This window comes from Prionailurus viverrinus, chromosome A3, assembly GCF_022837055.1.
Source record: "Prionailurus viverrinus isolate Anna chromosome A3, UM_Priviv_1.0, whole genome shotgun sequence".
Taxonomy (NCBI): Eukaryota; Metazoa; Chordata; class Mammalia; order Carnivora; family Felidae; genus Prionailurus; species Prionailurus viverrinus.
This window is the reverse complement of record NC_062563.1, coordinates 37,761,219-37,787,989: the sequence shown is the minus strand read 5'-3', so window position 1 is coordinate 37,787,989 and position 26,771 is coordinate 37,761,219. Positions and strand designations below refer to the sequence as shown.

At 38.6% G+C, this 26,771-nt stretch overlaps 1 protein-coding gene across 3 annotated transcripts in view; it reads right to left on the bottom strand.

Moving 5' to 3' along the window:
* Nucleotides 1-5,024: 5,024 nt before the first annotated feature.
* BTBD3 (BTB domain containing 3) overlaps nucleotides 5,025-26,771 on the bottom strand; it is a 35,040-nt gene continuing 13,293 nt past the window's right edge. For 2 of the 3 annotated variants that reach the window (XM_047852750.1, XM_047852749.1), the window contains exons 2-5: nucleotides 13,388-13,673; nucleotides 12,806-12,896; nucleotides 12,096-12,214; nucleotides 5,025-9,031 (exon numbers count right to left, since the gene is read on the bottom strand). In XM_047852750.1, the coding sequence (XP_047708706.1) occupies nucleotides 7,999-9,031; nucleotides 12,096-12,214; nucleotides 12,806-12,896; nucleotides 13,388-13,530 (1,386 nt within the window). In that variant the 5' untranslated portion in view covers nucleotides 13,531-13,673 and the 3' untranslated portion in view covers nucleotides 5,025-7,998. Of the gene's footprint in view, nucleotides 9,032-12,095; nucleotides 12,215-12,805; nucleotides 12,897-13,387; nucleotides 15,754-26,771 lie in introns of those variants that run through there. The other variant, XM_047852748.1, reaches the window with a different exon arrangement.

The window sequence follows — 26,771 nt, the reverse complement described above, 5'->3', positions numbered from 1 at the left end:
TAAACCAGGGACCAAAAATTAGCTGATGTCAGGGCCCTTGTCAAATGAGGCCCCGGCACTGGCTCAGGAGGTGAGCCCAAAGAACGGGGGACATTCACAGGGAGGGCAGTAGAAAGGAGGTAAAGTGCCAGCAAGACTGTGGGGGGAGGCAGGCAAACTCAAATTCTCCTGGCACACCTGTGTTTACCTGAAGAAAGACAATTAGCCATTCAGTGACTCCTTGTGACATTCACATCACTCATCAGGTCAAACCTCCTTTCAACATGCAACAAATAATTTCAATGCTAAAAATGATTTTAATCCCCAAATATTTGGAGAAGGGGTGATATCCAAAATTGTCTAAGATTGTAAGCCAAGAATAAAGAGCATATTTTGACTCTAGCGGAACAAATACAGGGGATTTTTTTTTTTTTTTTACCAGAAAACAGACTCCTCTTGGAAAATGTTTTCAAAGGGTCTCTCACACACCTGTTGTGTACTCCCAGTCAGCTTTTACACAGCAGTTTTGAGAAATTCTAACTGGTGTGCTAGAATCCATCTACATCATGTCTCTCATTAACATGACAAAGTTGAAATACTTACTAGAAATTTGGTTAAAGTAAGAAATTCCTCAACAATATAGCTCTTTGTAGCTCTCTCTATATACTCCTTAGCTATTCACCAGTGACTTGAAAGAACAACAAAATGATTTTTTTTAATTTATTTTGAAAGAGACAGAGACAGTGCAAGTGGAGGAGGAGCAGAGAGAGCGGGAGACAGAGAATACCAAGCAGGCTCTACACTGTCAGCGCGGAACCTGAAGCAGGGCTCGAACCCATGAAACTGCGAGACCATGCATGACCTGAGCCAAAACCGAGTCAGACGCTTAACTGACTGAGCCAGCCGGGTACCCCCAAAATGATGCCTTTTTAATTGTCTGCACTGACAACTTACGTGTGTGTAAAATGAAAGTAAACTGGTTCTCATAAAGGCATATGTGAGGAAAATGCATAGGTTTAATTTGTGGCCTTTTAGACTTTGTTTTACTTAATCAACATATGACACTTCCTGTTTGCCAGGTACTGTTATAAGTGCTTTAGAAACTTTAATTTACTTAATCATCATAATAATTACCTAAAGAAGGCACTATTATTATTGCCATCTTTCTTGAGCAAACTGAGGTTCAGAGAGGTTAAGTGACTGGCTTGGAGTCACATGCAGCTTAGAGCCGTGGTAGTCTTGCTCCAGCGTGTTATTAACCAGTGCAGTCTGTTGACTTTTTTCCCTTCCTTTTTTTTTTTTTTTAATGTTTATTTTATTTTTGAGAGAGAGAGAGACAGTGTGAGCAGGGGAGGGGCAGAGAGAGAAGGAGACACAGAATCCGAAGCAGGCTCCAGGCTCTGAGCTGTCAGCACAGAGCCCAACACGGGGCTCAAACTCACAAGCTGTGAGATCATGACCTGAGCTGAAGTCGGATATTTAACCAACTGAGCCACCCAGGCGCCCTCCTTTTCCCTTCTTTCTAAAAGAATCTTAGAATCAAGAGTGGGTATCTATAAATCAATTATCTACACAGGATGGTAGAGTCAAAACAAAAAAAACAAAACAAAACACTTCTCCTTTAGGATAAATGTAAGGCAAGACATCTTCACCAAGCCCTCTTTTAAGTGGATGTCACAACCACCACACACTGGGGATCACCCTTCCACTTTCCAGAATCTTTGTCATTCTCTCCAATCCCTGGCCCCCTTCGGTCCTCATTTGCATTACTCACAGCCTAGCCCTAAGTACTTCTGTTTTCATTCTGAGCTAGCCTGTACTTCCTAGAGCTCACAAAGATGTTTCGAAAACACAAAATTGTGTTCTGGTCTATTTCAAATCTCTTTAATGTCACTGCTTCATTCTGTGATAAAAGCCAGGTAATTTAGCCTAGCAGATGGAAGTGTGTGTTCAGGTCCAGTTCATTAGCTGGCTCAATACGTGGCACACTGTTAGGTGGCTTCATTCTCCCACATGTCCCTTTTCTTAAGCCACGTGGAGCTGTTTGCCCTTCTATCTGCTCTGCTGTTTTTCTAGAATTCCCTTCGCCCTTCCCTGCTCCCTCCAACTTGCAACACACCAAGCTTCACTAGATAATTCTAATGCATCCTTCAAAACCCAGCTCAAGCATCACCTCTTCTTCCACTGATGTGGATGCCCTTTGCAGTGCTCCTGTCATAGCCAAGTCATTTCTCTCCTGCCCTGCACAGGCCTCTCCAAGTGTGAACTGCAGATAGCAGCAGCAGCAGCAGCAGCATATGGAAGCCTGTTGGATGTGCAATTTCTCAGGCCCCACTTAAGACCTAGCAAATCAGAACTTCTGGGGATAGAGCCTGGCAATTCATGATAATTCTTGTGCATGCTAAGGGCGGAGCAGCACTGCCCTGGACCTTTTGAGAGCACACACCATGTCTTAATGGGTCTCTCTACTGACCAGGATGAAGCAAAGGATCAATAAATGACCAATGAGTGAATGAACATTGGGCTAATCCTTTCACTAATTAAACCTTATGTCTTTCATCTAAGAAACACTGAATAGTCCCTTGATGCCACCAAATGTTCTTAGAGTTGGAATTTGTCTTTAATTTCAAATTGGTTAAGGCTCAGGTGTACTGTTTGTTTTGGCACTATTATACAGGACACTGAAATAAACTTTAGAGCTGGTTAAGACAAGCACAAAAATGTATAGAATCTCTCTCAAAAGTACATTTTTATGTATTCTACTGTACAGCAGAAGGTGGTCCCCTCTGCTTCAAGCTTTAAAAGATTATTTGCAGCTTTCCTTAAATAGTCATCTTTCTTTAGACTATTTTTTGAATATAGTTTAGGAAGGAAAATGCAAATTGTACAGCTACAGTGAAGACTGCTACATATCAAAATATCTCATAGACTCTTCTGGTTTCTCACAACAGTCCTTATGCTATCTGTGCTCAGAAAGCTTTACTGCAGCACTTAATGTTAAAATTAGGAAGGCCACTAGTAGGACTTATTTTTAAACGTTTTTCGGGTATAATATCACTCCTCTAAAACAAACCGATGTAAGAGATAGTCTATTAAATATGAACTGCTTGCCAACATCATAAACACAAAAAAGTACCTTAAATTTTGAAATAATTTTCTGTACTATTGCTCCACAAAGTGGAAAAGGACACCATTCTTGAAGTCTAATACAGCCCCTCCCCCTCCTTCATAGCCTCTGACTGGTTACTACTGAAGCCAGCTTAAAGGAAAATCAGTCAGAGTAAACGGACATTGAAGTTCTGGTAGTTGAACGGGTAACTATAATTGTGCCCTGTATACAGAACTGTTTAAAGCACAGCTTTGACAAAGTAAAGAGCGGATGTTTTGTTTAACTATTTATCTTGAGGTTAAGAACTTTATAGACAGAGTATAAAACAACAGCATCTGCTAGTGAAACTGCTGTCGATTGGACATTTAAGTAAACAGGCAAATAGAAAACAAGGGTCATAAGGACAGTTAGGGTTGGCATAGATGGGAATTACACCTCTCCCACCACTCTCCCTCAAAAAAGGCTCAAGAGAGGCAAAAGAGAGAGATGCCCAAGTTAGAAATGTACCCAAAGGTTCTTCAGCAACTGATCTATGCTGCTGGCTAGTGTCTTATGCTGCTTGGTATTTGGCAGAGTCAACCACTGTCTTCATCCCTTCCTCACAAATACTTCCATCTCACCAACCTGACCATATCTTGAGAAGGTCTTCTCACCAGTGTCTATATTGCTTATAGAAATACATGCGGAATTTCTTTTGAAATATCTCCCCAGTTTCAGTTTTGTTATATTTTTTAAAGTGAAGATGAATGAAGAATAAGAGGAAATGCTGAGCAAAGAGAATACCTGGTCAATAAATGTAAATGGCTCAGAAATAAAAGGCTGAAATGTATTAATTAGAAATCAAAAGTGTACTCAACTTCCATTGAGGCATCTCAAGGACACCCAAAGTGCTCCTCTAACAAAGACTTAGGGTAACCACACATTTTCAGGGCCATTTGCTTATTTCAGCCTCTACATTGCATGATTTAGGTCCTCAAGAATGCTTTCTCCCTTCCTATTTCTTCCCTTTTGTAGGCAAGCCATAGAGTCCACTGAGAAGAATGTGTAATTTCAGTGACATGTTGATCCTGGGTGCCAGCAAAGGAGCTCATTTCCATTGTTTTGGGATATTGAAAACAACCATATGGACTACGTTTAAATAGTGACAGAGAAAACAGATGACTTTCCGGGATTAGAGACCTTTGCAATTTAGGTTGTATCTGTAATTAAATCTGATTAGAGCAAATATTTCCAGTTTCTTTATTCTCTGGAATAATTCCAAAAATTTTTTAAGAGGTATGCTTTAGAAATTGAACCCTGAGTAGATGAAGTGATTAAGCAAATATATAGGATTTCACAATCAACTATAGTAGAAGAGCAAAAGAAGGCTGCAGAGAAAAAATATAGTACACGTGTATATAATTATGTGTGAATGTGTGTGTGTATATATATTACTTGATATGGACAAATATAATTGAAAACTAGTTGAGCATGTAAAAATTATATTCAAAATTCTCACATAACATTTATTTTTTTCATTCAGAGACTTAAGCTATTATAACGCAGCAAGAACAAGCAGCACTGGTTACATCTAAAGCTAGATGTGATTCATTATCAACACCCCCTTAGTATGGCCAGAACCACAGACATTTGAGCAACTACAGCATCAGAATGCCAGCAAACCACAAATTCCATATAGGGAATATAAATGCATCCATTCACTTCCTCTCATTAACTTAACAGTCAGGCTTTGAACAATGAGATTGATTAACATATCCATTGTTCTCCTATGCTTTTGCCTCAAATTCTTACTTCTTTAGGGATCAAAGATATCTGAATTCTTAGCAAACAAATGACCCAGCAAAACCAGCTCTGTAAAATGTAGTGGCATCAAAAGTGCCAGAATGGATTTTTTACTGTTTCAAGGGACCTACAAAAATGCTAAGGAAAACAAATCTATGAACCAATTTTATTTTTATTTGCATTTAACATGATTATACACATTCATGTGTCTAACAAGATCTGCACTGTTACATTAAAAATACAGTACAATAACATTCAACATGAGGTACTTCATATTTATATATTTTTCCTTCATAAATAATGCTGTAAGCTACTAAATTCAAGCACTCTGATGCACAAGTGGCTAGTGTCTTGAATTAGCTGAGCTTATTTTAACACCTTAAAAAACAAAAAAGACAGTTCAGTGCAATAATTATGTAGAAATTAGACCATTTACTTAAATACTATATTAAGATATGCTTAAAGAATGTTACATTAGAACTGCTAGCCTAGTTCCCCTTTATCCCCAGTATGAACAACAACAAAGACTGCCAGATACATTGGGAAAAGCATCTACAGAGTATTCTGTTTAATAAAGTTGTGTTTATACACTAGAGTTGCCTGCCTTGTCAGAACAGTAAAAGCTACAAAATTCGAGATTACCAAAGAAAATAAAGCAAGCACGTTAGCTTTCATTCCATGTTGTTGAAAATGCAAAAGGGAGAACAGGATTTAAAATACAAAATTTCTCAGTCTAAATACAATTTTCAAATTTAACCCACAGCTCTTGACACCAGCCAATCAGGTGGTGGATGTGTCTTTTCTTTTTAAGTAATAGTAATTAACATAAAATGAAGCGCTGACACCCCCAGTGTACAGGATCTCCCTCTGCTCTCTACCAGCTGTTCCCTAGCCACGTGGAGGGCATCTTGCTAACAGGAGCACTGACAGTGAGCGTTACCAAATGAGCAATCTTCACTCTGAGGTTATCACACCCACCTCAACAATCTGAGATGATGAAATTAGTGCTAAATCAAGTTTTTTCTCCTCTGGCTTAAAAATGAGTGCCTTCTAAACAGGTACATAGTCTACCAATTTGCATGGTAGCTATGAGTTACTGAAATGTTTAACCATAATTTAAAAGCAAAGACCTTTATAGAAGTATTTCTTAAATTGAAAACATACCTTTGTTTCATAGATACTTTGCCAAAACTACTATGTGTCATCTCCCTAATAAGAAATAATTGTTAGATAATTTTGGAAAGTTGTCCTGGGAATACTCATCTATAATCACCAGTAACAGCTTCTGATCATCTATGCTAACAGGCATAGGTAATGGCAAACATGATTAAAACATTTCCCATAATCCAGTGTTCTCCTCCGTCAGGGAAGCCAGCCAAAAGCAACAAGCCCACATCTACAGGGGAAAAAGTGGCCCAGAAGCACAGTGAATAAGATCAGGGTAGTCACTCACTGGGGCCTTCCTCAGGCCAGCAGGGGGACCATTTGTGTCTCACCTCTTACTGGCCAGGCAGGGAGGAGACAATTCCTGAGTCGGCAGACATACCTGCATGCACACGGACGCGCACCGACGCCCACAACGCGCACACGCCCACCCACCCCAGGACTAACCCCTGGCTCCAGACAAGCCAGCATGGGGCTCACAGAGCAGGAGAAGGAGGCGGCCAGGGACCACACTCTGGGTGGTGAGGGAAGCCATCTCAGGATCACACTGAGCAGAAAAGCTGCTCAGAAACACATGGATACTTTAGCTGGAAGTGAACACACTGGACACTCCCAGGGTCACAGGCACTAAACCATCACAAGCCGTCACTGAAGGAGAATTTTTGGATGAGCTTTCCCCTCCTTTGTTTACATTAGCCACGTACAAATAAGAGGGCTGGATGGGATGCTGATACAATGAATATTAGGTACAATCAAGTATATCACTCCAAACCTTTTTTTTAAAACCCTGCAGGCATATATTGGCACTTTAAGATGGCCAAAGGCCAAATTCTAGCAGTCTAGGAACAGGACATAATTATAACTAACTAAGAAGATAGTATGTATGTGGTCAAAGTAGATCAGATAAAATGTATTTCAGATTAAAAAAAAGAAAATCAACAAATAAAAGTATCTTATTACATTAACACGTAGTGCTACAAAACTAATTGTTACTCCATACGTTTGAAGAACTTTTGGTCCTCTTTTCATGGGAAAAGGGGAATAAGATTCTATACAGTGTGATTTATAAAAACAAGCATATGGTGACGATCAGAAGCAAAGTGGGGAGAAGACTGGCTTTTTTCAAATGGTGCAGTCTACCATGCCATCAAATAAACTATTTGTAGAATGGGACTTTTTTAGGTTTACTTTATAAGCTGTTTTAGTTTAAATTAATAGGCCTGTGATTTCTTCCCTACTGACAATAAAAATTTGTAATTTAGTTAGTTCTAAAAGAAGTAATAGTTTATCTCCTAAACTAAAAGAATAAAAAACTGCTTGTAGAAGTCATGGCCCAAGCAAACATCCAATTTCCTTTGCAGTGTTTAACATTTAACAATCTTATGAATTTAGGATTTGAGAAAAAATAATGCCCAGAGTAAAATATTTAAAATGAAATAAGAGCTAAACATGACTGTCTACTTTCTAAATGTTACTTATTATGAAGCAAAACTTCTTTCAGAAATTGTACACTGAGATTTACCTATAATTTTTGCGGGGGGTGGGGGGGAGAGGGAGTTCTCTTAAAAATAACTCTTATCATTGTTGTTCTGGACTATTTATTTCTATTTGTCAAAATAAAGCCCTAGAGGAAATTCAAGGTGATCCAAACGCTTTAAGTGGGACAAAGCTGGGAGGTCAGTGGGCAGCTGGAAAAGAGCACAAATTCTCCCCAGGTGTATAGATGCAACTCTAAAAACCACAAAGGCTTAATAAGAACTTGGCTCTTTTAAGCATATAGTTAAAAGCTGAATGCTGCATTTTTGCCTGTACATAATTAAAAGGTTGAAAGAAATTAGAAACTGCCTACAGCTTCATTCATTATGAACTACCTGCGTGGATCATGTATCTGCAGATGAGCTAAGCATCAAGCAAGTAGGAACCAGATGTGCACCTCGGAGCTCACACTGCTTCAGGAGGTGTTTTCAAGCATAGAATATAAGTTCAGGGATCTGCCCTCCCTGCACCCCAGTGCCATTGGTGCTATCTGAGGAGCACTGGAACTGGACAGTCACCTTGCCACACTGAACTTCCGTCATGCCTTCTTGTCCGAAGTAGCTGAGTTCATTGCCATCCAGTATCACGCTGGCCGTGTAGAAGGTGTCTGGCTCAATCTGCACTGGGTACTCAAACCACACGGGGAAGGTATTGCTGGAGCCATCTGAGAAGTACTTGCTCAAGTTCTGCCCCAGAACAACACCCTGCCGCTTGAGTTCAATCTTGGCACTGTACTCTGCAGAGCCACAGCTGGAGCCGTACAGCCCAAAGCCGGCGATGAACACTCTCTTGTCAACTGCAAACTGGATGCTGTCGCAGCGGCCCCGGTAACGCCACTGGTTGCTCCGATAGGCACATGACTGGAAGCGGTGACAGCGCTGGGGCACGAGGCCCTTGCGGGCTTTACTCACAAACTGCAACTCAGGCTTTTTGGCTGCAGTGTACCAGAGGAAGATGTCATTGGTCTCATTGAGAGTTAAAACTCCAGACTGTGCAGCACCATTTGCAAAATCATCCAGGGCCATCGTGGGTATGCGGATCAAGTAAAGCGCCTTTCCGAGGACCTTGCGTTTATTTTCAATGCTCAAAGCTAGATCTTGTCGCTGGCATTCCACTTCAGCCCAGTTGAGAGCTGCCTCAAAAACCACAATTTCTTTGGCATTCAGAGTTTCCCTGCGGAGGATACTTTCTAGAGTTTGGAAGTCAATATCACAGAATCCTTCAGACTTGAGAGCTAACTCAGCCTGGGCATCGATCACCTCCCAGCAACGCTGGGTCAGGTCTGGCTCCTCAAACAGGCAGCTCTGGGAGAGGAGCACACAGGCGTTCTTGGCGCTCAGGCTGGTCTCCAGGAAATTAACGCAGGCTCTGGCGAGGTGAGGGACAATGTACTTTTTGGCAGCATAAAGAGTGGCCAGCACTGTGTCAGCAGCCAAGTCAATTTCATCACAATAGATATATCTGAAAGACAGCGTACAGCATATAAATGGAATTTTCACAAAATGAGCGTGTCCAGCAAGAAAAGATGCAACTACTTTCAAGTTAGTTCCAAGAAAATTGTCTTATGTGATAGTTATTACAAAAATGATTAGGGATTAAAGAAACCTCTGAAATATGTTAATAAATTATTAATATTTCAACTCAGCAGTAACTTTGTATAATTAAAGACATTAACTTTGTGTTACCATTCTAGCCTCTATTTTATAACCTGCATTCAATGTCTTCAAAAAAAAAAAAATAGAAGATATTAGAACTGTTTGAAAAAGAACTGCATGTCAGAGTTAATATTAGCGAAAAACAGCAAAGTTTCTGTTATATACATCATATTATATTTAATCAAAGAATAATCTCCCTATGTTCTAGATGCTACATATATAGTTTTATTTTATAATTTTCTGCATTCATATAGAAACAAATGCCTTCAATACTATAATGTTGGCAATGACTGCATCTTAATGCTATTAACAAAGTATGACTTGAATTTTTCCTAAACACAAAATAAGACCTGAAATTAAACAAGATATTTTGCAAGTAGTTCTAACCTCAAAAGATTATCAAACATGGATTTCAACAATATCTTCCAGTTGCCTTTACATAGAATCCAACATACACTTTGTATCTGGCTCTTCTTTTTTTAAACCCTAAATTCTTTCCTCTCTCTCCCCCACGCATTTCTTCTACCTTCAGAATTAAAGAATATATTGTTTCCAGATATATTTAATTAAAAGACGAAAGCAAGAAGGCCTAAATATGCACTATTTTTAGGATTCTGTGATGCATCCTTATGTCAGGAGATAAAACACTTCTTGGTGATTTGGGGGGGGGGGGTGGCAGTCTCTCTAAATGGTATGTAAAGGTAAAAAAAAATCATCTGCTTCTCTTAGACTGCTGTGGTTGAGTACAAGAGTCAGTGAGAAGTATGTATGGGTGAAAAATACAAACTGATAACACTTAAATTTAAAAATTTTTCTAGCTAAGGTGTTTAGCTACTTGCTGTGAAGTTTTCCTTTCATTACTATATTTTAACTTCATGAAACACTTTTAACAAAAGATTAGCAATGGCTTCTGTGAACAAAGTAAAAAAACCCCACAATAATGACAATAAATAAAATGCCCACAACCACAAATGAAACCTCCAGTTTTGCTCCCAGGAAGCTCTTTTTCTTCCGACAGGCTAAGCCATGTACCACCACTGGCAAGACCGATTTCACAAAATACCGGCAGCTTAGTGATGCCCTGACCTGAGAACCAGGACCTTGGGGAGGAATCTGGAACACAGTCAGCACTTTGTAGTTCTTACCCTGAACACTGAGCAGTAAGCAGTGTTCCCTTTTTCTTGACAATTCCCTTTCTAGGAATACTGGCTACTCAGCCACACAGTGCACTTGTCTGGAAGACCTGGCCTCCACTACTCTGGAGACAGTGCAGTAGTGATCAACAGTGGCCCAAGGGCAAACAGCACCCTACTACATTTCTTATTCTTACCGCTTTTGGTGGACTGCATGTATCATTTTAAAAAGCTGTATTGAGATATATTCTAGGTAATACATCTGTAAGAAAAGATGCTTAGCAAATGACTTAGGTAAAATGTAACTTTGTAATTTCTTATTCATGTTTCCTAATTATGTATACATGTGGCTGAATCAACAACACAACACTACTGGACTGCAGTGCAGTCAAAATGCTGAACTCGTGTTGCCGTTCTCCTCTGCCAGAGACAATGTCAAATATACAAAGCTGACTTTACGGGGGAAACAAAACAAAACAAAACAAAACAAAACAAAACAAAACAAAACCCTTTCCAGATAAAACTGGTTTCTGTACACATCCCTCGTCACTAACTGTTGGTTGTTAAAAAGTGGTGAATTAGTTTCCCCTTTTGGTAGGTACTTCATATGCTCACTTATCTTTAATTTCCCTATTTCCCACTGTCAAAGTTTCAGTTAGAAGAAATTAGATTTCAAAACTACACCATAAATAGAGAATTGAACACTTCAAGTGCTAGAACTACAGTACTTATTTTTCGGTAGAAGCAGACAATAAATATATTGCAACATTTTAACTATTTGTGGGATTATTGTCCAACTTGTTGACACACAGAATAATTTTTTTCAACAAACCTATTTATTCCAGTGAACCAAAATCCCTACAGCAGCAGATATCCTTGAATTCCTGATATACTTGGTGTGCTAGAATAAGGATTTAACACAAATCATTGAGTATTATTTAAAATTGTCATCAGATTTTAATCACACTGTCTAGCGCCAATACACATCAAAGAAGCGGATTCTATTTAGCTGATCAACATGTACTGGATTCTGAAAAGCACCATGAGACATAAAAAAACTATTTTTTAAAGAAGTATGTACCCTACAGCTTTACATTTTTATATTACCCATTAAATACATATAAAACTATAGAAAACTATTCATCTGTCTCAAAAATGTCTCCTCTGCTACCAAATGCAAATGCCTCTTATCCTTGAGAAATGGTATGTGATTTTATGTAAGAGTATGTATATGCATGTATATATAAAGATCAGATTATTTCAACACAGTAAGTTTTACATTTGTTGACAGAAAACAGTAACTCCTGGAAAACTCAAAAATCTCCTAACTGGTGGTACTTAAATGAGGTATACAATTTCTGGAACTGTGAAACAAAAATATAATATATGTCTCTAAAGACTTCTTCATACATGATGCTGTCAGAGATAATATGCTCTATTAGACAATGCCTACTCTAGGAAGTTATTTTTCTTTAAGTCATTAAAAATGAAATCACTGTACATGCCACTTGCTCCCAAAAATCTCACGCCAAAGTGTTATTATAAATGCCTGCACCATTCCACATGCTTTCCACCGAAAGATGCACAGCAGTTTTCTCCAAAAACATTTACAAGGTAAGCAGCTCCCTCTTTCTTCATCATTCTCCCTTTCTGTTACACAGAACTTACATTTAACTGTGAAACCAGCGGAGTACAGACATGGCATAAACAAACTCTAAACAAACGAACGGTGCTTACTTCAGCATAGCGAGAAAAGCAGCAGGCTCGACATCTGGTATACGGATTTCATCTTTGTCCTCAGCAAGTTCTCCGTAGAACATTGCATGGAACACAGAGCTCCCAACAGCTAAAACATACTGTGGAGAAAGGGAAATCTTATTTCATGCACTAAACTACAAGCATTTTCAGTAAATCAATCCAGAAAAACAAGTCTAGGCAATCAGGTTCAGTGGACATAGAGCACCTACACCTGCTCTTTTTTCAAAGCCAAGGTACAGTGTATCTTGCCGTGAAAGCATGATAGATGTTCACGCAAGCCAGTCTTTACGCTGCCAATTACCTCAAGGCTTTAAGAGATTAATGGACAAGTTCCCTCATTACAAAATAAATAAATAAATGCATAAATAAAATAAAAACGTATCTAACCAATTTCTAAGGGAAGAGTAATAAACATGACTTTCCTAACCTGTCCCAACAACTTTCCATGACTGGAGAGTTAAGAGGGCATGTTTTTGTGTGGGACGTAAAGCAGGGTAGAGAGAAACAAAGAAAAAAATTAAGCGTGGCCAAGACCCCTTGGAGAGGCTGTGCCTTCTCTGTGATGGGTGAAACACGCACCGCCTGCCATCGGCAAGCTGCCCACCCCAACCAAGTTTCATTTCAGGCTCATGGAAAGGGTCCCTCTTTGTAAACCTCAGGACTAAACCAGTAATGCAGCTGTTGCTTACTTTGTGTCCTGGCAACCGCTGAGTCCCACCTGGTGGCCCAACCACAAAATGTACATCTGCCATCAAATCATTATTGAACATCACTGCATTTCTATAAACAGAGGCAATTCATTAATTCACAGCAGTCGGCATTTTTAAAACCCCTCCCCAACATACAAAGCCCACAAAAGAGTCACAAGCTAAAGCAACAGTTTAGTAACTTCAGGGTAAAACTACAAATAAAGATTCCAACTAAACAACTCTGTGATCATTGCAAACACATGGGAAGTAACAACAACAACAAAAAGTTACACAAACTTTTCATCAGGCTAAGGACAAATAAAAGGTTTCTATCTTCAAACCTTCTGTGGTCCACAGACACAATCCTGTCACTTAAATGTTACAGCTTGCAAAAACATTTTTATCTAAGAGGAAAACAGCTGTACTGTTTTGGAAAAGATACAAGGCAGTTTTCCATTACCAGTAAAGCTTCTGGGAAAAGAGGAAACACAGATTTACGTTAAAATCCATTACAGGTTGTGCAAAAGCAGAAACTTCAACACAGGAAAACTTTGCAAGTAAATGTGCTGGCCCGGCACTTACCTTTCTCGAATGGTAGGATAAAGACCCTGCCAGTTTGGGGCCGGAATAAGGTTGTTGTTACTGAGGTTCTGCTGGTGGTACTGCTGGACAGTGGTGCTGCTGGAGCTGGCTGGTTTTTTACGAGGGAATATATCAGCAGCCATCTTCTTCTTCTTTTTAGTCTTCAAGGTAATTATTTCATAACAAACTGGGGGCAACTTGCTGTTGCTGCCGCCGCTGCTGTTGCCGCTGCTGCTGCTGCTATTTGTTTTCTTCGAGCTTTTCTTGGACCTATTCTTTACCGTCTCTGGAAGCATCAAGAAGAAGGTGAGACATTTCATGTTCTTTTCCTTGTCATCTACCATGAGTACAGTGTGTCTCTCTTTACGGCTAGAGATCCCAAATTGGTGTAAACATCAAGGAAAGGAGGCTAGCACGAGCCAAGATGTTAACAGAAACCAACAAGCTGATGTTTTGCTTCTTTTCTCAGCCGGACAAGGTGACCTTTTCACTATGTTGAATAGAAACTGCCTTTAAGTTTTATCCAGTACTGGGTCTGCTAAATACATCTCCATCATGATTCCTATTTCTCTTATTTGCTCATAAAAATAACCCAGTTTCCTAGATCACCTGCAAATGCTACACTGAGCGAAGATGACAGGCAGAGAGCCGCACTGCTTGTTCTCTGAATTAGGTTAGCAAGATGTGCTGGAGCCGCGCGAGTCTGTTCAGCCGGCTGAAGTTGTGTGGTGAATGGATCGGAGGAGAGTAGGTATTACAGCCCTGCAGATGGAGTCAGACAGCCAGTGCTCCGAGCCAATAGCTGAAGTCACCAATCATGATTGGACCAAGCAAAACAGTGACACCTATTGTAACGTGCATAGCTCTCATATTAAAGGAACAGCAGTTGCATTCTGTTGCCTCCTGTATTATTGCATATTTAAATAAGATAAACAACCTATGAAATGTATCTGCAAACCGGAAAGGAACAGTTTGTGCCCACGGATTTCCCTTCAGTAGACATACATTTTAATTTCCCTAGCTAAATAAGCAGGATCAATTAACAAAGGGTAGGGACTGATATGTACTCTGTATTTCTAGTAAAATCTTTATCCCGGCAGCACTTAGTTTCAAATACTTCAAACAAAATCCTCCATTCTTCCAGCTAAAATGGATTATTAATAGCAAAACCATACTAAACAACACATTTATTACAGCTTAATGGAAAGGAATGTTGTTTTTCTTTTTCCAGTCTCTTTGAATGCAAGTTATAGTCTAGTGCAAAATAAGAAAGATGAGGTCATGTGTTCATTTTACCTCCCAACATTTTCTAGTTCCTATAATGATCTTTGACAGGAGTTTCAGGTCAGAAAATACTTTTAAATTAGTCTAAGATTATACCAGTAGTAGTTTAGCAGCACTGAAACTACAGACAAATAAAAATAAGATTCAAATGAGACAAGTCTGCTAATCAGTTTTTAAAAGCTGTAATTCACTAAAAATGTCTGATGGGGGGCCCTGTTCAGGACCTCAAAATCCAGCCTAAATGTTATGGCTACATTTGTCATAATTTTGAAGCATATAATCCACATCTTCTAACAGAAAACAATAATAAGGCCATTCAAGATGATACATGTTCTGATGCCACCTAGTTAAAATGCAGACAGGTTCTCTCCGCCTGGAATCAGAAGAACATAAACTACTACCTATATATATGGTTTTCATAGATGTGAACCCCTCAACAATTTCTAGCTTTGTTGAACAAGAAAAAAACAAAACACCTGCTGTAAGATCCACACGTTTGTTTATTTTTAAAGAGGGACTAATCAGGAGACTTAACTTCACCCCTAGCTATCTGGACTACTCTCATTTGTTCCAGGTACAGCCGCTATTTGCTACTCCCCCCAGCCCCCTCCGCGACCCCCGAACGCAGACTTCATGGCCATGGTCCTGCTTGTTGCACAGCATTCATCTGAATAATGAGTACCTGACAGAGTGAGGGCTCAACGAATGGAGCTATGATGATGATTATAACTAGTAATCTGCTGCAGATAACACACCGAAATCAAACTTTAATCCCTGGGACCCTCGGTCATGAGACTGAGCCAAGGAATATCCTCTGTATTGTCATCATTATTACCCTTAAAACCCTTACATCATTATTGCAAAGCCAGTGCAAGGCAGACTGTGTATGTAGGACCACGGCCTTTACCACAGGTTATTCACCCCCATTTTAGATGGACCCTGAAGTGCTGCTTATTTACTACAATTATTGTGTTCCCGATCACAGGGCTACCACAAGCATATATATATATATATATATATATACGTGTATATATATACATATATATATATATGTATATGTATATATATATATACGTATATATATATATACGTATATATATGTATACGTATATATATATATACGTATATATATGTATACGTATATATATACATACATACACACATACTTTCAAATCACACAACGTTACAGGAAGAGAGCTCTAGAGACTCATTTTTAAAGCCCATGGTGAAAGGTATAAAGGAGGAACAAATGAGCTCCTATTTGAACTAACTCCCAGACTGACGTTAAAATCAAAGGATTTCTCTCCTTGCTGGTCGGCTACAGAACTTCCTGACAACAACCTCCTAGGAAAGCCCCCACGACGGGATGACAGGAAGGTCCTTGGTCCTTCTGACCAGGATAGTCCCACACATACCTGGCTTTCAGGTCTGACAGTAACCAATTAGAATGGAAAGGGAAACGAGCTGCTACAAGACAGACTCACTAATAATTGTTAACTGGACAGACAAAATAGAAAAAGCACAGGGGCACCTGGGTGGCTCAGTTGGTTAAGCATTTGACTCTTGGTTTTGGGCTCAACTCATGATCTCACAGTTTGTGGGCTCCAAGCTGCTAGTGTGGAGTCTGCTTGGGATTCTCTCTCTCCCTCCCTCTTTCTCTCTGCCCCTGCCTTGCTTGCGCATGTTCTCTCTCAAAATACATAAATAAACTTAAAAAAAAAAAACAGGAAAAGCATAAAAAGTAGAAGACTTCGTGGTTTTTGCTCATTTCACATGTTGTTCAACACCTTTTACCAAGAAAGCCTCAAACAAACACTGCTCTTACACTACTAAAATAAAAAGTGCACCTAATAGTTTGAGCGAAAATTACAGAATATTTTAAAAACTGCTCTTTCTGAAATTAAAGGTTTCAGGTATTTGGACAATTAAGTTTCGTGGAAATATTTTGTGAATATACTAGTTACAAGAAGCAGTCCTAAACTGGAGTCCCCTAAAACCGTGCTGCAAAGAGGGTGTTGCCCTTCATGAGGTGTGGGGGCTGATGAGCATGGCTGTGAAAGATGTGTTCTTCACTATAAAAAAGTAATCCAATTAAAAGATAAAAATGACATTTCAATTTTTGTGGCCAATCTGAAAAGCATGAAAATGATAATAAAATCAAGACATGGAAAACTTCTTAAGAGCTTCATTTTCCTACCACGGTTTAAAAGACAGGTAGTATAAAGTCCTTGCTACTACAAGTGTGGTCCACAGAACAGCAGCATCAGCAGCAACACCATCTCCTGGGAGCCTGTTAGAAATCCAGAGTCTGCATTTTAATAAGACCCTCCAGGTAATAAGTATGATGTTCAAGTTTGACAACACCTCATGTAAGATTAAAATAAGAGGGTTACAGGGTCTCCCAAAGATCCAGTATCAACACCTGGTGCCATGTTTTGCATTCCATTATCAAGTAAATGGAGAAAAAATACAAAATGATTTAATTTGGCTTGGTCATAAAACTTAACCTTCATGTCTTACTCTGAAATTCTTCTGATTAGGCCCAAAATGTCAAAATTCTAGGATTCACGTGTGTGCACAGCCAACTGAGAGGCTTCAAAATATTTTTCAATGCTCTGGTGTTACGACAGTATAGATATTATCTTATTTTTCTCTTTTATTTTTATTGTTGGTCTGGATTCATTCCATTGATTTCATGACCACAGTTTAAGTAATAATGGTCTAGCTTTATTTTTAATAGCTTTCAAGTTTTCATATTCTAGGGTTCTTTTCTATCAAGAACTTGCACTTGAAGGAGGATATGGCAGCTCAACAAATAACATGCACAACTGGGAGTGTGCATTTATTTTTCTAGAAAGAGAAGCCATAGTTATCATCTGTCCTTCAGAGTAATCCATGATCCAGAACACAATAAAATATTATGAAAATCTAAGACTGATGTGAATATACAACGTATTTATATCACTTTCCTCTCTGCTTTCTTTTCTACAGTCTAGTTCATTCAACACAAATTATAGCTTCTTTTTCTCCCTTGAAATTAAATGTAAAGAGTTCAAACTCCATCTGTTGAATCTACAACCCAGAAACATTACCCACTATGTTGAAGAGTGAATAAATCAAGGATATCAGCTCGAAATCTATTGTCATATTCCACCTCTAAAATTTCCTTACAACAACTAGCGTTACACCTCCTGAATTTTAAATTTTTTTTTTTCAACGTGTATTTATTTTTGGGACAGAGAGAGACAGAGCATGAACGGGGGAGGGGCAGAGAGAGAGGGAGACACAGAATCGGAAACAGGCTCCAGGCTCTGAGCCATCAGCCCAGAGCCTGACGCGGGGCTCGAACTCCCGGACCGCGAGATCGTGACCTGGCCGAAGTCGGATGCTTAACCGACTGCGCCACCCAGGCGCCCCTACACCTCCTGAATTTTAAAGCTGTTATGAGACATGGTTAATCCGCCCTAATATATTGGTCAAGGAGCCACCAATCTTTTATGAAGTATACGCATGTATCTCCCACTTTTCAAAAGTTCACATTATGGACTTCGCTCTTATGAAGGACCTACATTAATACATGTTTTCACTAGCCAGAGGAAATACAAAGAGAAATTTTGCTTTTATGAAAAAAAGCACAACAGGCCTTCAGCATTTGTTTTGCAGTGAGCCATTCCAGAGGCAGTACACATTTTGGGAAAAGTGGCACCACCACTCCCCTTCCCCAGGAACTCTACTCAGCATCAAGCTCCATAGCTCTGAACTCTATGAGCATCTGTGCTTTACACCTTGATTTATTTTGTGCATCCATTAGCAACATGTGTCCTAAAGTATCAGAAAAGCCAAAGAGAGGCTATTTTTTGGGGTGTGGGAACACTCAAGACTTTTTCCAAATAAACTAATGGTAATTGCTTCTTCTTTGTGCCATTTTGGCCTACAAAAGGTTTCACAGGTACACTGTACTTCTGGATAGTAGGGGAAATATGTGCTCTTAAAATACAACATGCTAATCATGTAACATGTTAAATGACTGGCATACTGAGCAAGATTACGAACCAAACTCAACAAGTTAGCTAGTAAAAGTGGATTTTAGATAATTTTTACAATTGTCAGAAAGTTCAATCATCTTTCTCTCTTTTCATTCAATTCCCAATAATAACAAAATTATCAACAGAATTTAAGTTCACTTAGATCATCCTCTTCACCACTGGAAGGTTTGCCAGACATCCCTCTTTATTTAGTAGAAACCTGTATATTCAGTTTGGGACCTGAATGAGATTTGGAACAGAGAGGGACAATACAAATTAATACATTTAATGCAACTCTGTCCACAGATAAAGTGACTAGGTGTCCAGAAGATTAAGGGAGTTGTGAATAGTTAGGGAGGGGGGCAATGTCTGGACTAGAATAAAGATTTCCAGACTGCTTGCCTAATGTTGTCTGTTCCGCTCTAATTTCCATCCACAGTTAATTATCCCCACATTTTTACATAATGCTTTATTTTCATATTTTTATCTACTTTAAAAGAAAAAAATATGCAAAAATTACAGATATGAAAACCATGAACATGTGTATGTGTGTGTACACACACACACACACACACACACACACACACACACACTCCATACCCTGCAGAAAGAATTCTAGGGCATTTTCTGGAAAGAAATGGAGAGGAACTCTAACAGGAAGGAACATAATGCCTAACAGCCATGAGGAAGCTGCTGAAACACACAGAAGAGGCTCTCCAGGTAAAACGAAAGTTGGAAAAACCAGGCACTCGTGGTCTACCCCAACAAATCCTATGTCAACAACCAAGAATGCTGGCAACTCTTGTTTAACTTGCTCTAACTCTGGACTCCTTGTCTGAACTTGCATTTGGTTTACCAAAAGATATCTAAACAGCTACAAGTGAAGTTAACATGATAAACTGTGGAAAGGATCACTTCTAAAAATTACTGATAGACCATCACAGAGGAGAGAAATTTCAATCTAACCTGATTAAGTCACAATGGAACAGGGTATTGTTTTTGCTTACTTTTCAATACTGAGCAAAAAATACGCTTGTGATATAAGAGATAAAAAAGATAAGCAGCAAAATGTTGGCAGTTCCTAAAAATAGCAACAGCTGCTGGAAAATAGGCGATATACTTTCTAAATTTAGAAATAAATATGGAGCCAAGCATTGGCAGCATGGTATAGTGAAAAAAGCAAGAGCCATCAAGAAGTGACCTTAAGGTACTGAATATCCATGAGTCTCATTTTATTCATCTGCTAAATGGGGTAATTATACCCATTCAGCACTTTCAGGTTTACTGTGAAGGCAAGATTACATGTTTGTAAAAGCGTTTTGATAAAAGTCTAAAATGCTTCCCAAAAGGTAAGCTTTCACTATTAGTAACAACTGTACCCAAAGCAGGAAATATTTGTGATACAATCTTCCAAAACAACAAAAACCCAAAAATTAATCTGGCTCCCTGCCCTTATAATCTTCCAGGCCTCACAACTAATGACATTCCATCCCCATCTGCAGGCTTGCTCTAGCCTCACTCACAGGCCAAGAGGTCCTGGGTTGCTGAGGCTCTTTGTGGGGATTTTGCAGGTGAGGTTGTGTTGTACACCGTGATTAGGTCCCCACCTGATGCCTAAATCTACACCTGGAACCCATACTCCAGGCCAGATGTCCCCTGGAGTTCACGCCTGTGAGACCGCCTGTTGGCAGATGCCCTGCTGGACCCCTTTTCTGAGAGGGCCCAAAGCTACAACTTAACCATCTACGGAACTAGCAACTCGACTTGACCTCTCTCAGCCATGACCTAGTTTGAATTATAGCACCAAGGGTGAGAACACAAGCATTTCGGTGAAGCATACCTCAGTGTGGCTGGAAGGATTAGGCTCGTGGACAGTTTCATTAAGTTATTTCCTTCTCACCACACAGAGCTCCAGTTAACCTTCACTTGTTCTTAAACTTAGAAAATATGCCCAAAGGTAGAATGTGACTATCTCTGAAGGCAGGAACAATGATTTCTTTTTAAAATTTTGTATGATATTTAACATGATATTTGATGCTTATCTAAGCTGTGTCTGTATACACTTGTTTGGAATACTAAACACCTCACTGAAATCCCAAGTCATTCTCTATCATGTTAAATGAGGTGATTGTAAGAAACAGTATATAAAATTTATCATATGAGATACTCTAAAGATAACTATTTATTTTTTTATTTTTTAATGTTTTTATTTATTTTTGAGACAGAGAGAGACAGAGCATGAGCAGGGGAGGGGCAGAGAAAGAGGTTGATACAGAATCCGAAGCAGGCTCCAGGTTCTGAGCTGTCAGCACAGAGCCCGACGCAGGGCTCAAACTCACAGACTGTGTGTGTGTGTGTGTGTGTGTGTGTGTGTGTGTGTGTGTGTGTGTGTCAGAGAGAGAGAGAGAGAGAGAGAGAGAGAGAGAGAGAATCCCAACCAGGCTTTGCACTTACTGTCAGTACAGAGCTCAATGCAGGGCTTGATCTCACAAAACTTGAGATCATGACCTGAGTCAGACGCCCAACTGAATGTGCCATTATTTAATTATTAAGACCTCCCCTGTTTTAACATCTCTGAAATTGGATTTACCTTATAATTGATGGCAGCTAATAGTACAACTAGTAGGACTTTTTCTTCCCTTTCTTATTTGTACATAAAATAATACCATGTCTTACAGCTGATGACACCTTATAATCAGTGAAATAAGGTAAAAGATACACAAGTCAATGGAAAGAAAGGATTCTCTTTAGATTGGTTAATTATTCCCCCAACCAGCAAGATGGCCTCTCAAAATTCTGGCTCAACTACACTAGAATAACTAAGCTTTCATCAAGAAGTCCTTTGTTAAAGTTTATAATCACAATTCTCAACTGAGTTTGCTACTTTGACAACCAATAATATGCAGAGAGTCTAGATGGAAATTCCAAAATGAGAATTTCCATCGGTAAGAGATCCAGCATTAATGCAATGCATTTCTCCTATTTTCTCAGGGCACAACAACTATACACGTACACAAACCTGGTTAATAGAAGCCTGTTAATTCTTTGGGTAATGTTTACTAAAGATATTTTACCAATCAATGTAAGATTAACTTACAACATCATTACACATAGATTAAACCTGGAGCTAAATGAGTCCTTAGAAATCATTATTTTCAAACAAATAGAATCTACATTAAAATGCTAAAGAGGGAGACATATTGTTACTATAATACAATGATTCTATTCTATGTATTACTTTCACCTAGGTACCTAAAAACAATTTATCCAAAGAAAAGTAAAATCAGGCCTCAAGAAGTCTCTTGTGAGAAGGCCAGAAAGAAGACTACAGTGATCCAACAGGGGACATTAATCCTACTAGAAATGCTGGAATGGAACAATCTTGCTGTGACCTTCTGTAGGTTGGTTGTTGGCTTCAGTTCACAGGAAGAAAATTGTGTGCTAGTCAAAGAAAAACATTTTTTCTTAGTTTTTTTTTTATTTTAGCTTCAGTGGGTGATTTTTTTTCCCTGATATTAGGAATAACTAAAAACATTTCCATAGTCAGATCATTAAAATAAAATCCAAAGCCCTTTGTCATAAGGCCTAACCTAAACTTAACCAAAGAATGTCTTGCTGTATTTGGGAAAGTCACTTTTCCAATAAGCACATGGAATGGGACAATGCTCTAATCATCAGATACTGTATATCAATACTGGTTATTAATGGGGTAAATATTGCAGACCAATTTCCCTAACATTCACAATTCTACTGGTAAAAAAAAAAAAAAAAACTCTACAAGATGAAAAAAAAAAAAAGATTACCAAATACCAGTCATCTAAATATGTGTTGTGCCCTTAGTCACTAAAAGGTGCTTAGAAATGAACACTGCTCTCCTATCATTCAATTTACCACTACCTCCTAAAACACCTGAAGTAATGATATACATGATATTAGGTTTAAAATTTTTATCACTCTAAAGTGAACAGAATTAGGTTTGGTAAAGGCAAGGCTGAGGGTGGCGGCGGGGGGGGTTGGCAAGTGAGCATGACTTTTATTTATTATTTTAACAAAATCACATAGAAAAAGACTAGTTACCAATGTGGTGATTATGTCATCATAATAAATACATCGACAAGGGTCTCAATTAATTACTATTTAATGAAATGCCTTCCTTCACTTTTATAATGTATGTGTCTGGAATGAAATATAGTTATTTTAAGCAAACAGTGCAATATCTAAAAATAAGAAATCTGCTCCACTGAGATAAATTGTGCCACGGGAAAATACAAACATATGAGAAGTTATACAAGGCATCTTCACACCCAATTTCTAACCTATCTTTTCTAGAGTAGGGACCACCAAATGAAAATGAAAAAGGCACATACATTCTAAACTAAGCCACAAAAATGTTTCCTAACAAAAAATTCAAGTAGAATTAGAAGCCTGTGACAGAGGATGATTATAGAAACCAGCTTCTGGCAAAAACTCACAGTAAAATCTATCCTAAACCCAAATTTAAAAAATAGGTTTTATGCTACTTTTAATTAGCTGTTAAGTACACAATTCTCCATGACTGTTGTGAAGGACACTGTCCTATAAAGGTTGGCAAAACCCTCACTATATCAACACCAAGTAACATTCAGAAATTGCCCCCATTTGCTGCAGAAAATAATAATTTGGCACTGATAAAGTATTCCCTTGTTGTTTCCATCCCTCATGCTGCTGTAATTGGAATAAAGTTGAGAGGGTTCTGTACTTAGTTTCACTGCATGCACCAGAAGTAGAAAAATAAGGTATTTCAAAGAAAAATTCAATTGTAATATATATTCAGCAAGCATTTCTTTTTTTAATTAAGAGCTACTATATAAGTAGGTCAGTACTTGAACTGCCCAGAGGTACAGAATAAAAGAAGTTAGTTTCTCATAAAATAATGCTCCAATGAGTCTCAGAAAGTCAAAAGTATTCATAAGAGTATGTTTTTAAATTTGGGTTTCCTGAATCTCTGCATCACAAAACAACAGGTAGACAGTGTTTACATGTGTACGTTAACTATAATGCAATTAAAGATTAATGAACATTCAAATCCAAATATATCCTCAACAAGTGGCAATTCAACTGTTTAATTCTGTTGTTGTTTCAATAACAGAGAAACAGCCAGTTCACCATAATTCAGAGGTACATGGACCCATACATGGGTTTCAGACCGTCTCTGAAAATAGTGATCACAATTTACAGGAGTTAGGTCTCTGCATATGCATTCTAATAGCCAGCTATAGGGAAGCCGTGATCCACTAAGACTTTAGAATTGGAAACGTGGTTGATATCACTATTTAAGGTAACATTCTCTCATAAAGTTTAAAATATAGCATCAAACAGGAAACAAAAAGGAATATTAGGTGGCATGTGGCCAAGTGCATGTCAGGACTGCAGACCAAATATCTCTCCAGGAAGAAATGAAGAAATTCTGTCTCATCTTTCTCAGAGAGAGGAAGCCTCATGTTTTGCAATGCGTTCTGAATCGCCATGACATGGCTGTGAGCTAACTTGTCCTCTTCATGAGCTCACTTTGCAAACAAGACTATTCCCACACTGCAGATGAACTAATTGTCTCCTGCCATCCTCACTGCTCTTTCTTCCCTACAAATCTACCCACCAGAAGCCTATCTATCCTTCAATGTAGTCCAAAGACACCTCAACAAGGAAGATTTTCTGGTGCTTAGAAACTATCCATGCAGTACTTTCTCACATTCCATTTTGCCTTATGGTGTCTGATTAGAAGACGTTCTCTGAGGGCTGCATCTCTGCATCTCCCAAAGAGAGCTAACAGCACCACACCCACACCAGGCTTTCAATCACTTTGTAACAGGAAGGACCTAGTCCAACACATCCAAGTCCATCTAGAACCCTAGATGGCATTTGTGGAGTACAACTGGTCCTGGGCTTAAAATGGTCTGAAACTAAGGTCTATGATGTTTCTAGCTGCCTGAGCTGCAGGCTTATGCTAGGTACAGTGGTAAAGAACCTAGACATCTATTAAATGTGTCCCCAGGCTCTCCTGAACATGTCTAAGCATAAATGTGGTTTTGTAATATCACATTCATCTTGCAGCTAGGCCAACTGACAATACTAAAGTTCAACTTAAAGCATGTTCCCACATGTGCTTAAAAAGCAAGGCTTTACTTTACCAGAAGTGTAAAACTTACTGGAGTAAGGATATTCACATATTCAAAGTGTGAGTTAACCATGGCAAGACCCAGTTACTAGGACAAAGCTGCCTTTATCAACTAGTCTCAATTCATGGTCTGGCATATTTATTTATAGCACCAGTAGAGAATTTTAGTGATTTAATGAACTGGAAAGGATAATAAATTCTCGGCAATTCACATGAAAGGAAGAAAGCAGTCATATGAATAATCTAAAAAAACAGATAATTAAAGAGACTTTTCCTTTGAAATGTGTTTCGTCTATATTTAACATTGAATGGATAAATTTCCACTACATTAGACACACCCAATCTTCAAACAAAGTAATAAAACAGGCTTGTGTGTACAGGGCTCGGTATATGAACAGTCTGGAAACTCACGCCTACATGGCAAACAAACACAGTGCCAGGGATGGGCAATGTCACATTAAGATTACTGTGGAGCATGAGCACAAGTAGAAAAGTACACTTCTTACACATGTCTCTACACCATGCTTTACAAAGAACCAAAGTGTTAGGTAAAAAAGTATTTGTTTTTTTCCCCAAAAAAATAAAGAATTCTCAACTTCGGTCTATATATTCTCTTACAATATTGGAGTAAGAATAAATGGAGATAGTAATATCAATAGTGGAACAACTGAATATATTAACTGTGGCTGCAAAAGCTCTTGCATGTTTATAAAGGAAACTTTTACCACCAGCAAGGATTTTAAAAATCATTAGTAGGGTTGACAACATTAACAAACTGTTATAAACCAATGGCTTGAATTGTGTGTTGGCAAAAAATAAAAAACGTGGATTTCTAAATAAGTTAAATTTGTTATAAAAATGTATTTTTTGGAAGGTGGGATAAGGTAAATATATTGTTTTGTGCCTGCTGTGTGAGTATGCATGATTTTAAAGTATTAAATAGCATTGTAAGCAGTTTTGAAATGTACTGCTGAAGAAAGTATTTGAAGTAGGTACAAGTGACTGAAGCCCTCTGAACCCCCCTAGAAACATCTGGTAGTGGCGATGCATAACCAAGAACCCTCATGAGAGGAGCCATCTGCTCCAATTAGAAAAGGGAAGGTTTTGTCCAGAAGCTCCAAAGAACTGGTCCACAGCCTGGCTGTGTGACTCTTTTCACTACTGATGCTGCTAGTTCTGAAGCCACCTAAAGATCATTCCAGTGAATCCTGAGCAGCCAAAGGACCAGTCAAATCACCCTTCTTTCCCCATTCTTCCCTGCCCAAACCTAGGGAATGGGAGTATTTATGAATAGTGGTGAAACAGCTTGGGCAAATGCAGATTAGCTACTGTGCATACCTTTGCCTTAATCAATGCAGTTTCATGGGGAATCTCTGGGAGATGCAGCAGTAAAAACTGTTGATTTAATTACGCCTTAACCCTTGAGCACACATCTTTTTAATATTCTGTGTGATGAAATGGGAAGTATGCTTAAAGCATTTCTAGTGAAACTGAAATAGAATGGTTGCCTTGAGGAAAAAAAAAAATACTCCTGCAATTGTTTGTGTTAGAGCTGAACCAGCCACTTTTTCCATGGAACACCAATGAACTTGAGAAAATTTGCCAAATATGCTTATTCACATTTAAATATCTACCAGACATTTTCTCAAAAATGAAGTGAGACTGTCACTTCAAACAAAACAAAATTATTGCCAATGATAAAATTCAAACGTTCGAGCAAAACTTAAAATTTTGGAAATCTTGATTACACCACAGTGAGTTTGAGTTTGATAGCTTCCCAATACTTAAAGACTGTTTCTAATGAGATTGGTGATTCTGTTAAATGAATGTAATTTTTTTATATTGTATTATGAAACATAACATTTGAAGGATTTGCATAACACACTGATCCAATGTTTTCTAATAATAATGTAATTACAGT